Source organism: Xenopus tropicalis, chromosome 8 (genome assembly GCF_000004195.4).
Source record: "Xenopus tropicalis strain Nigerian chromosome 8, UCB_Xtro_10.0, whole genome shotgun sequence".
Lineage (NCBI taxonomy): Eukaryota > Metazoa > Chordata > Amphibia > Anura > Pipidae > Xenopus > Xenopus tropicalis.
The window spans coordinates 101,732,552-101,745,455 of record NC_030684.2 but is presented as its reverse complement, the minus strand read 5'-3'; the positions used below and the strand labels follow the sequence as shown (position 1 = coordinate 101,745,455).

The 12,904-nt window shown below is 37.8% G+C and overlaps 1 protein-coding gene and 1 long non-coding RNA gene across 8 annotated transcripts in view; one reads left to right on the top strand and one right to left on the bottom strand.

Moving 5' to 3' along the window:
- The window catches only part of LOC105948236, a 123,190-nt gene that overhangs the window by 108,995 nt on the left and 1,291 nt on the right, over nt 1-12,904 (top strand). The window contains exon 4 of one of the 2 annotated variants that reach the window (XR_001171653.3): nt 2,117-2,396. The exons of the other annotated variant lie outside the window; for it this stretch is intronic. This is a non-coding gene — a long non-coding RNA (uncharacterized LOC105948236). Of the gene's footprint in view, nt 1-2,116; nt 2,397-12,904 lie in introns of those variants that run through there. 2 annotated transcript variants of the gene reach the window in all.
- Nucleotides 2,092-12,904, bottom strand: part of kcnh5 (potassium voltage-gated channel subfamily H member 5) — a 197,523-nt gene continuing 186,710 nt past the window's right edge. For 5 of the 6 annotated variants that reach the window (XM_031890227.1, XM_031890226.1, XM_031890224.1 and 2 more), the window contains 2 exons: nt 11,632-11,828; nt 2,333-3,410 (listed from right to left, as the gene is read on the bottom strand). In XM_031890227.1, coding sequence (XP_031746087.1) covers nt 2,475-3,410; nt 11,632-11,828 — 1,133 coding nt within the window. In that variant the 3' untranslated portion in view covers nt 2,333-2,474. Of the gene's footprint in view, nt 3,411-11,631; nt 11,829-12,904 lie in introns of all 6 variants that reach the window. The other variant, NM_001127437.1, reaches the window with a different exon arrangement.

Genomic DNA, 12,904 nt, shown 5'->3' with positions numbered 1-12,904 from the left:
CATGTTTAATGTGAAAATTATCAACTTTAAATCTAAACTACGTAAAGGCACATCATACAACTCATTGGCCAACCCATTTCTGATATATTCTGCCAAACACAGATATGGTCAATACCAAATAACACATTAGGAACCTAGCTAAAACAGAGCTTGTGGTGTTCCCACCCAAACCTGGCCCCTTGCTTTCTTTTACAATTACTACTGATGGCATGGTCAACAATTCTGTTAATTCAGCGTACTGCCTGGGGGTTTATCTTGGACCAATGTCTTTCCTTTTCTTATCATATACTGTAATACATAGTAACATAGTAACATAGTAAGTTGGGTTGAAAAAAGACATACGTCCATCAAGTTCAACCATAAATGTGAAAATGCACCTAAGATGCATGGTTCTTTAATATGTGTGTTGACATTCATAATTTTCACTGTAATCTAGTACTTAAATGGCCTGTAGTGGTAATGATTTGATATTATCAGAGGTATAAGGAAGTGGTGGCAGATTTATACCCAGGCCACTGGTCATCATAAGACTTGTCAAATTTAGACTTTGGGTCAATAAGGCAGCAACTGCACACAGTAGAACAGCTTTTACATATTTTGGTTTTCAGTATTACAGGGACAGGTTAATTACCAATTATTTCAATATTAAAATACATATGAACCTGGAAAATATCCTGAGCTCTAACATGACTTAAGTTTTGATACAGACTTAATTTTGTTAATAAGGGTCTCTAGCTTCTGTGACAGGGATTGGGCATATTTAATATTTAGTTATGGTTATTGTATAGCTAAATGCCAGGGTTAGGGTTATGCAAACATTTGCATAACTTACATGTCTACTGTCTTATCATTCTGAAAATAGCAGTATGTTTTTGGAGCATCATTTGTATAGTCAACAGTGACATATTTATAGATTTTATATTTTGTCTGTCCCTTAGTGTTCTTTTGGGAAGCACTTACATCCCTCTGTCTGCAGTGCTCTGCACTAAGCACCAGATAAAAAAAATCCAGCACACAGTAAAGAGATTAGCATCAGATGCTGAAGCTAAACCTGCCCAGGACTGGGCCCTGAGACGGGCTTCCTGCGGTTCTATACCTTGGGGTTTTGAATAATGCACAGGGGATGGGTACAGGGCAGGAGGGGGGTGTCTAATTGCCTCCCCTTTCTTGCCCCTCTTGTGTTAGGCAGTGCTTAATTTATAGCGCATTCTGTCTGGCATATCTGTTTAAGCCAGGTCCAAAGGAAAACACAAGGGGTCCTTCGAAAATGGTGGCACAACATGGATTCTTTGATCTTTTAAGTACATTTTGGAATTGCCTAACACCCCCCCCCCCCCCCCCAATTAATCCCAGAGATATGCAAAGGAATAGAGCGAGGCTGACAAACTGGGGCTAAGGGGTCTGCACGTTATCAGTAGTATATAATTTAGTTAGCTCTGTTACAGATTATTCAAGTCAAAACATTAAAGCAGGCAGTGATTCTGCTAGCCTCTTTCTAGTCAATAAGGAACCACTGGACATTGAGCCTTTAGATTTTTGAAGTTTTGTATTGGTCTCGGTAAAGGTAGCCATACTCAGAGAGCCAAATCAGCCAATATTTGCTCCAATTTGGCCACCAAGGAGACAAACCATAGGGGAGAGAGCACTGCATCAGACACAGGTTGTAGCTTTGGTCCCAGCTCACTTCATCAAATAGAAATGAAGCAAGTGTGGTTATATTGATGCTTCTAAAACCTACTGCTATTGTGTAACTTCTTGGCTCTAAGAAACTCTTCTGCATTTCATGAAAGTTTCATGCTACATGGGTGCCTAGGACAGATTTGTCCATCTTCAGACATCAGTTTTACCTTTCCCTGGATAGTGAATAACAAAAACCTATGGGAACAAAATAAATGGTGCTGCAAAAAATGTAATACTATAACACACAAAAATGTTCTAATTATTGGACAGTGACAAAAGTTCATGGAAGTATATGAAAAATGATTTTTAAAAATGTTGCTTTATTTAAAAAAAAGAACTATTCTGTCCCTGCATCTAAAATATAATGCTCAATATTTCTTACAAAGTGAATTTATGCCTGAATATTAAAGCTTTTTTTTTTTGTTAAACTCTACAGCATTCTGCAGATGCATTAAATAGCTGAAAGAACAAGCCTGAGATCTACAGCTGGTATAGCAATATTGGCAGGTTGGACCCTGATATTTAAATCTAACATTGCCTTTATTATACAAATAAGCTGTGTAATGAAGACTATAAATCAATGTAAAGAATGCATGCAGTCAACTGCATATTTTACAAGCTCTATCTATTTTAAGGATTTTCTTTTGGCAGGCCAGAATCCAGCTGGACATGCAATATTTACACATCAAAATTAATAAAATGACTAAGATTTTCAAGTCACACCCATGACTTTTTTGTTATGCGTGTATGTTTAACTTCATACACACGTTTTGTCTGCTAATGCCCAGTTCCTCTTAAACATGAATCTCTTCTTTTTCAGAGTCTGGTGTCACTGGTCTGGAAACACTAAATATATCTTGACATGGAATTTGGAGTGGACTTGTGGGGATTTTGGGAGATGGGGGTGCTTTGCTTTTTTCTGATAAAAGTTTTAGGATTTCTCCAACCTGCTGTTCAAGAGCAGTCATTCGGCAGCTGAGTGACTGAATGTCATCTTTTAGCTCATGTTTGACCTCTTGGAGGGTGGTCTGTAAGGCTTGCTCTGGGATAGGGTAAAAAGGGTGTTTTGCATCAGCTTGCAGGGGGCTATGTTCAAGTGGACTACGCGTTTCCCCTGCTTTATCCAAACGAAGGTCACTTTTAGTTATCCCACTGTCACAAGAATCAGTTTTTCTCAGTGGGTTTTTAGAAACATTGCTCTCTGGGTCAGTGCATTTGGGGTCATCTGAAAGCAAACCCAATGACTCTGCTTTTGTCACATTATTCCAGTCTTCTTTCTTTTCCTCTTGCACCTGCATGTTGTTTTTCAGTTTCAGCCAACCTTTCCCATTTCCGTTCTTAAGGCGAACGGGGCTGGTCACTTTGAGGCTTTTAGTGTCACTGCTGCTACTTGGCTTCAACTCCATAGCATCCCTGTTGTTCTGTTTCAGTGACTCGTTGGTTCTGACATAAGACAAAGATGTCTGAATAGGTGTTATCTGGGATACGGTTACCACGCTGGTTCCAGTAAGGACTGCCCCATTGTGCATAGAGCGGTGCTCCACTTGCAGCTGGTTCCTTTCCAGATCGCTGTTTGTAGATCCCTGGTTTCTTAATTCCTTCTGCTGTTTAAATTTCTGAAACAGTTTTCGTACAGGGTGATCCACTGGGATGCTAAGGGTCACCTCATTCTTTTGCCTTTGTCGTTCCTCTTCTTCCTTCTTCACGTCACTGATTTTTCGGAAGACAATCTAGAGGAAGGAGGAAAAAATGTTAGTAAAAGAGTAGTAGCTCTCAATAAATTCCTAAGGATTATGATGTGCTTTTCTGGAAGCTAGATATGTAGTATATTCAGTTCTGCAAGACAGTAATAGAGTGTATAGTCCTAATTTACAATTATATTGATCATTTTAAAGGAGAACTAAACCCTACAAATGAATGTAGCTAAAAATGCCATATTTTATATACTGAAATTACTGTACCAGCCTAGTTTCAGCATCTTAATAGCAGTACTGATCCAGGTCTTCAAACTTGTCACAGGAGCCCCCCATCTTGGAAAGTGTCAGTGACACTCACATGCTCAGTGAGCTCAGGGCAGCTGGTGAGAAGGTTTTCCAATAACATAAGCTGATTGATAAATTCTGATGCTAATTTCACTGGTTCAGCCTTATTTATACACTATATTGTGGGTCAGTTCCCCTAAGCTCAGTAAGTGACAGCAGCACAGAGCATGAGCAGTGAATCAGCAGAAAAGAAGATGGGGGGCTACTGGGGGCATGTTTAGAGGCACAGATCTTCCCTGCTAAAGGGCTGTGGGGGCCTTGGGCTGGTACAGAAGCACAAAACATAATTTACAACATTTCTAGCCGACATCTTTAGTTAGGCTTTAGTTCTCCTTTAATTTAATGACAGTTTTCAGCTGCTTTGTTACCTTGGACTTGCTGAATGGCATAACATTTCGCAAACGAATCTCTATATACATGATAAACAGAGCCAAAACTATAGTGGTAGGTAAAAGAGAGTACAAGACAAGTACCTCTTCTGCTGCCCTTCCCCTAGTTTCATCCCAGCTAAAGTTCAGATTGTAAGTGATTTGGAGTGCATGAAAGGGGAGTTGTGTGAGAAGAGGAGCAGCTGAGGGCAGAGGGCCACTTGCCTTGTGTGCCCCAAACCCTAGGCCCGGCACTCATGCTGAGATTTCATAGCATTGTGGCTGTGCCTACACAAGTGTACTTTAAATCCCATAATAAAATATATTTACATTTTTTTAGGATCAGCTTTTCTCCATATGAAAGGGAATCTATTTACAAAAGGACATGATCACAAACTGACTAGGATATAAAGTGGTGTGCCACAAGCTTGTGTGTTGGGTCTGTTTATATTTAATCTGTTCATTAAAGTGAACTAAAGTTAAAAATCACTGTCCACTATGCAGACTGAAGCTGGACATACATGCAGTAAAGTAATCTCCCTATAAATAGCATACTGTCTGTGCCCCTGGCAGTACAAGGGATACCTGCGAGCAGTCAAGACTTTTGTTCTACTTTGATGACTGAAAGGCACTAAAAGCAATTTATCACCATGTCTGCCTATGATACAAAACTATATAGGAAAATGTAATCCATCTAGCATGAGGCTTCTTTGAAGGGGGTTAGTGGCAGATGAAATTTAACGTTCATAAATATAGGCATATGGATTTGAGATTTATTAATATGCAGATTACTTATACATTTAATGGAGGGATTAAAAATCACTGACCTCAGTTTCCTTGACCTCGGCAATTAATTATGTATGTAGCTTTAGTATGTGTGACATATATACTCAACCTAGTATACTGCTTAATTGGGTTCGGTGGCAAGACAACCAAACCGCGACTAATATTAAATCTGACCCATAGAATGCTGGGGGCAGCCTCCTGGTAACTGCAATGGAAATCATCACATGTGGCTCTAGGTCTCTGCTTGCTGCACAAAAACCATTTCATTTGAAGGAAAACTGCTGATTCAGTTTGGGTGTTTAAGTAGGTTGTTAATGGGTTCTGTGTAGATGTATAATTGATAAGTTAATGAATAATGCATTCTAGCTTAGCCTTTGTTTTGTGAATAGTGCGTTTGTGCATTAAGATACTCTTATGTACAGAATTAAATAGTACAGGGGCTAGAAAAGAAAATTATATGTTCATGGAAATACTTTAGTAAGCTTAAGATGGAAACATGCCACATTCATACCCAATAGTGTATTTATTAAACCAGACATCTTATTGAAATTATCTAATGAAATAAACGTCACCATGGAATGTTACAAAACAAATGAAATAGCCATTTAAAGTAAAGTATTGGTATAAGTATCGGTATACATCCCCCTTTACATAGTCAATTTGGGATAGATAGTATGTGTGTGTATTATCTTAAGCCTTGAGGATTATGCTTGACCAAGAAGTTATCAAGATGTTATCCAAGCCATGTTTAAAGGCATTTATAGAATCATCTGCCAGCAGGGTATGGACACCCATACTGAGGTTTTACCTATATATACCACATATAGATTGCAGAGGCATTGAACAAAATTGCTAGTAACCAAACAAATATTCACTATTATTCACATTATATTGCTGTCTATTAGCCTTGTGTGGCTCTAGTTAAAGGCCTGCCAAAATGACTTTATGGATTCTTTGATCAAGCTGACATACATAACACTGTTTTAAAATAAAAAATCCCCTAAAATGAATCTAAGCAGCCCCAAGAGTACTATACCTTTCTCCCTGCATGCAGATTTATTTTGTTTGTCTGTTACAAGCAACTGGAGCTCTTTGACTGAGCACTCCTATCTCCAACTATTATGACCTCAAAGCGGTGCCTACTGTGCGTGCCTGATTGATTTTAATTGGAGCAAAGGCAGTGACCGTGCTCAGTAAGCACTTCTTTTAGGTCTATATAGTCAGAGGGAGAAGGAGTGCTCAGAATGCAAAAGGGGCGGAGCTTCACCTTCACATTTCCAGTTGCACAACCAAACTTATTGTATGTAGTGATGAGCAAAATTTTTCACCAGGCATGGATTTGCGTCGTATTTCTGTGTGTTGCCATTGTTTCACGAAACGGGCAGAGAAAATCGTTGTGTGACTTTTTTTGTCAAAAAAAAATTGTTGTGCACATCAAAAACAAAATATCATGCATGGCAAAAAAATTATGCACATCCCATAAAAATTGTTGCTTGCGTCATTTGCCGTGTTGCTGCAAAGCGAAATGGGCCAGATTTGCTCATCACAAATTGTATTGTTTATAAAATACAAATAAATCATATCAAATAGAGGCAAGCAGAATAGCCAACAGAAGAAAATATTGTAAACTGGTAAGATTAAACTATTTTACCAACAGTTCATTAATAAAATTCCACATCACATGAAAACCTAGAAAAGAAATATATATTTAAATCTATGTATATAAATGCTAAAGTATATAATGTTAAATTAAGAGGTATAAATTTGCACTGCCCTTACTTTACTAATAACCATAACTTGCCTGCTATCCATATTGGTCAGAATCCAAGTATATAATGAGCTTGGAAAGAACAACTGTTCGCTGTGGAATTGTTAATGAAAAATATTACTGCTTGGAATTGGACTATATTAAAGTTACAGCTCGGTATGGGAAATGGCAAAAAATCAATGAACATGAGTATTGAACATGAACATATTTTTTGCAATTCAAAAACAAACAACTACAAGAATTAGACCGTAAGATCAATGATAAAACATGGGAGGCATATAGAGAAAAAGTAAAACAGTGCCCAGAACACTAAAAAGAATGTAATGCAATAAATACAGAATTAACCAAGTGCTAAGGAAGAAGGACATCTCATTCTCAGTCAGAATATACATACTCCTCCAAATCAGTGGAAAATAATAAAAGATAAACACCATGTTCATAGAAGGGGCAGTACAATAACAGGTAGGTAGCAACCCCCTAAAAACCATCCTACAAGTACTACTTTCTAGACTTTTGACTGACACCAAACCTCTGGTTGCTATGACTTATATTTATTTGCAGGATTTCCATCAAAATCAACTTTTTCCTCAGGCCCCCATGCAAGTACAATATATGGGGCCCTTGTGAAATGCTCAACAGTACTAAAATATAGGTTTCACAGATATAGAGCTCCCTGCGGTTGTACCATCTGTACTCCCTAAGGCTGCTGGTTATATTGGTGCCACCACATGATGGAACAACGGGATGCCAGTGGATAATATTGGTAAGCAATCTGGAGAAGTCCAACCTCTGACCACTCCCGTTGAAAGAGAATGCTAGAAATAATAATTCCATACTGGTCTGTGGGTGTGCTCTATTCTATATCAGTCAAAAGAAACCCCTCTGTTGCAAGGCACCTTTAGGAGAAGGTCAGAAGTAGAAAAGCAGGAAGGCAATACTGGCAATGTTACATCTTCAACAGTATGCAGAATTTTACAACTAAGGGGTTAAACCTGAAGTTTATTTTCGCAGTAGTTTCATTTTTAATGACAACTATAAACACATCTTTCTACTGTACCTCCACTGAAAATGCCCCAATTATTTTCTGATTGTCACTGCCTTATATGCCACATGCCATCACTATACAACATTCTTTTGAAGATGAATATTCTGTTATTAGATTCCCAGTTGTAGAACAGATATTTAGGTACCTTGTATTTCTTTGAGACCTAAGTTGTCAGTCATAAATTCTACATCCAGACAGTGCAAGGAGGCTTAAATCATAATATTTTATATCCAGGAGAAAAGACAATGGAGAAATGATTGTTTAGAGAGATGTGCCTCCTGCTGTTGGGATGGATACCTCAATGCTCATTGCTTTGATAATTGCACATAATACTTACTGGAAATGATTTTCTGAGCTCTGAGCTTGACAGATGTTGTAACAAATAGTTTTGGAAGAAGTGTAATCATCCCTTTCCTAAATATCCAGGGCTTGCTCTGAAAACCAAACTGCTCAATAATCATTACAGGCTGTCAAGCATACCTTCTATTCTGGAAGGCAAACAAAGTCAGACACAATCCCATAGCTGTGTTATGGAGCAACACATGCAAAGGGCAACCTTAGTGCAAGATGCCTATCCCTTAATTTCTGCAAAACTATTACTCCCACAATTCTGCAGCCAAAAAGTGGAGGTGTGAGATCAATAGCGGGAATTTAATGGGGGCATAAACACCAATTCTCTGCATAAATATTAGATTTATATTAGAATGTTATCAATTGTTTATACCTCTGACACATGCTTCGCATTTTACAGAGATTGTGCATCATTGATTTTTTGCCCAAGGGAAGATCCCATTTACTTAGCATGGAAAAACCAGCTGTTTCAGTAACATGTAAGCATAGAGGCAGGCAATCACTTTCCATTCTGTAGTTCCTAGATGTCACTTCACCCTCTATAATTGTGTATCTTGAGCAAGGGAATGGGCACTAGGTCCTACATTCTGGCACATAAACAAGATTCTGGGTTGATAAAAAGCTTATCTTTAAAAAATGGCAGCTGCATACTTGCAGTGAATGTGAAATTCCAAGACTGATTTTTAAAGATTTTTTAAACATTATATAGTGTTATTAAAGTTTAATCTGCTTGCCAAACACAATAGACAAGTATTTGGAATTATTTTTTAGGGGGACTTTAATAAAAAGTTTGCCCACATCAACCAGATGTGTGTTTTCCAACAGTTGACCAGTATATGCTACCATGTTATAATTGCCATTTATTACATTACGCCAATGTCTATGAACTTACCAAGGTGAAGCATTATTATTCTGAGACAGAATATTTAGGCATATTTTATTTTGCAATTACCTTGGTCAGATCTGACACAAAAGTGACAAAAAAAATGTAAAAATGGTTTTGGATGACTTGGTATATATACTGGTCACATGTTATACAACAAATAACATCTATAGAAAAGACAGCAATTGTGAACATGTATTGTTAAGCTAAATAATGATCAAAGACAAAATCAATTACTAATTAAGGGGGGCCCAAATCTGCAATAATGTCAGCACCTCTTTGTCCATTTATAGAGAAACTGATTTGTTTGTCCCAAGTGTGAGCGACAATGAGCTATAAAAAGCCCTGGTTTCTAGCACAACGGGAACACACCATGAAATTACTTCTCTCTGCCCAGTCTTCTCTCTGTTTTTCATTTCTAAATGTCCTGTATAAATGCTAAGAGAACTGTAAAGTTTATAAGGAAAAAACAAATGAATCATAAAACATACAAATTTCAGTTCCTAAAAAAGGAGGCACTAAATATCTTTTAATATCTATGAAGAGTGGACATGGCATGGGTGACTTATTTTCTGTAATTCCGAACTCCAACCATAAGTAATAATTATGGGGGCCCAATCTGCGTTCCTAATTTTTAAGTACATTTATAGAAGGCGATGAGGTAATCTTTCCTATCTCACTTTGGTGAATATTTGCGAAATGCGTCTTGTATATGTTCTGAAGGCTGAATCACTAGAAATTAAATAGTTTTTTTGTTACCTGGCATCTATAATATCCCTAGCACCCTTGCTCTAGTCCTAAATTAACGCTTTCCCTCTGAAAAAGCTAATTGTGCTTTTATATATTTGTTGTTTTTTTGCACTTTCTTTTTTTCTCATACTTTTGTCATGGTTTTGTCCATTTCTAGTTAGCTACAGTGGAGCCCTCATGAGACGGCATAGCTGGGAGCAGCCCACTGCATATAATGTGTAAGGGATGTCAGTACCCACTGCCTTTCTCACTATAAAACTAACTAAAACACATTTACGCTAACTGATCACAAATACAAATGGATAGAGAACCCCTCCCAGAAGTGCATGTATGAATACTTTTACATCCTATGCATTTTAGGGTGAAGAAAACTCTCCCACCCACACTTTTACACAGTATCTCTGGAAGTCAGTGGGAACAACCAGAGGTAGTTGTGGGGTTCCTTTTTACGCCAGCAGCAAATCCACTAAGTCTCACATTAGCTTTAGGTCAGTCTATGTATGGCCCATCTTTAGCCTCCCCAAACAAAAACAGTCACCCTTAGCCTATGCAAATGGTGGTCCCTTTATTTAAATTAATTGGAAGCTGCACAGGCTTGTGTCATGCCCTGAAGGATTTTGCCTGCATTTCTCCGGCTGCCTTGACTCTTGCTGCCAAGAGGAGGGAAGAGGAGCAAGCTGTGCAGGCTCATGCCCCTGCCCTGAAGGTTTTTGCTAAGAGAAGAAAGTCTGACAGAAGCTCATGTGTACAGAATAGGAGAAAGGGAATGCAGTATTTCTTCTCACAGAGGACACAGAGCAGCAGTACTTGTGAGTGTTTGTCTGTATTTACATAGACTTTTATGATAAAGCTTACTTAGTTATAACCTCTCCTTCTCTTTTAACAAAGTATAGGACCAGCCTCATTCTCCATTCTCCATTATCTGTCTTGACAACACGAGTAATACCTATATCACTGTATGCATCAGGACTCCAATGGGACCTTTAATCGCTAGGATCAGCCACCATTGTCCCACCAGGAACAGTACCATCTGCAAGCATAGAATTGTTCTCTCCAAGTTGTATGGCCAAAACTGTGCTTTTTAGATATTGCAAATGTATTTTTTTTTATAAGTCAAAGGAAACAATATCCGTTGAGAAAAGAAGTATTAATTAAACCCACTTCACTCTGCCTCATCCCCTGGAGCACATATAATGATCTTATTCCCCAGCTAGATAAAATGCTGGTTTTAGCATTTTAATCAGTTTGAATCACACTAAAAAAATGAAAATATGGTGAGAAATTGATTTACTGCATAATGCGGAAGTTTTTATATTTAAACTAAAACTGTAGTATAGCCTTGGGATTTAAGTTTAATCAAATTGGCGTCTTGCATCACTAAATTTCAGCTCATTTCCAGCCAGAAATATTTGAAAGTACTTACACCAAAACTAGAACAGTGACAAATCTATTTGAAATAACGTGTGCTTAAAGAGAAACTTACCTCTAAAAAATTACAAATCACTTTGAATATCTATTTATGAAGTTCTGAGAGAGCAAGGGAAATAATAAATGAAGTTCCATAAAACTTGTCTTGGTAACTAGTGCATGGAAACAGGATCAGATGAATGGCAATGCAAATTTGGAATGAAACAGCTGCACAGTACCAAGGAATGGTATATTTCTATCAGTTTAATTGCCCCCTCTACTGGCATAAGTAATTGCATTAAAGAGCAAACAAAGATGGTGGCAGCACAATTTACATCTCACCAAGCTCAAACTGTTTTTGTTCCCAATGCGCATTCATGGTTTGTCTTTAAATCAAAATACTGTCACTCACAGGACAACTTTTAAATTCGCCTATATTTATGCCTGTTGAGAAATATCAATATTAATATGTGTTGCACAGAACAAAAGTCATTACACGTAAATTAAATTGTGGCATTAACTGAAAATCAAAAAAACTGAAACACCCTTACCCGTTTCCTCAAGTTACAAGTAAGCGTGAGATTCCTTGAGAAAGAGTTAGCGAAGGCCGTGTAGAAGTCCAGTACTTTGAGTAAGGCTTCCCGCTTAATGATGTGTAAATCACAATATGTCAGCGCGCGAACGTTAGCACAGGCATGTGCAAGTGTGGTTTCTTTCCAGAATACGTCTCCAAAGACATCCCCCTTTCCTACAGGAATAAAGGAAAACAAGATTAGACAAAATTCCACTAAAACTCACAGGGATGGAAGTTAAAGACATTCATTGATAAGAATACTTTATATATACACAGAGCCAAATTTCTTTTGACATCACTCCGTGCACCATGGCTAACACATTACAGCTCTCATTTCTCTAGGAGAGGGTTTGAAACCGTGTTCTAACTCTGGTGGCCCAGGCACCAGCCTAAAGTTTCCAAGTGTTGATAACAGTAATCATCCTGGCCTTCAAAGGTGTGCACAGAAAGTCACCATCTAGCATTCTGTTAGGAGTGTCAGTGACACATCTCACTGAGGTCTGTTGAGAATCTAAGCTTAGAGGTTGTTACAAATCATCAAACAGAATAAGCTTCATGTAATATAGAAGCTACAGGATTGATAACAACATTATTATGTAAAGTGAGCTGGTTTCTGAGCTTCCATGTAATGAGAATACATATTAGTTACTGGCTTTGTATTGTGAATTGTATATTCTATATATGCTGTATATTGTGAGTCTGACTCTAAGCCTTGGGATGGTACATGATCTCAAATCATCTCTGATGCAAGGGGACATGATTACACTTACAAGTTTATTAGAGGACATTAGTCACAGACAAATAGTGAGGGATCTTTTTTTCCTCAAAAAGCACAAAGAACCATAGGCCACCACTTTAGACTTGAGAAACTGTATATTCATTTGTTGTAGAATGTCCTGTCAGGTGATGCTGTTATGGCAGCTTCTATTGGCTTGGATGACTTTTTGAAGAGCGTCGGTGGAACCCTCTGTTATTGGATATTTCAGATAGATGTGGCCTGAAAGGTCACTGGGTTCTACCAATACATTTCAAGCTAAAGCAGCAGAGTGTAAAACTGTGATGAACACAAATATTCTATCCAACAAGAAGAAGCAATAACTGTTTTCTAACCAATTGGTGACTGCTGCCCTAATGGGCTTTAGTCTTTTGTTTACTTTTGTATATTTCTAAGTTATAGCTATTATTTTTACACAAACTGGGAAAAAACAACTATATTTCCATATTCCCTTATACAGAAAGAAAATCTTTAT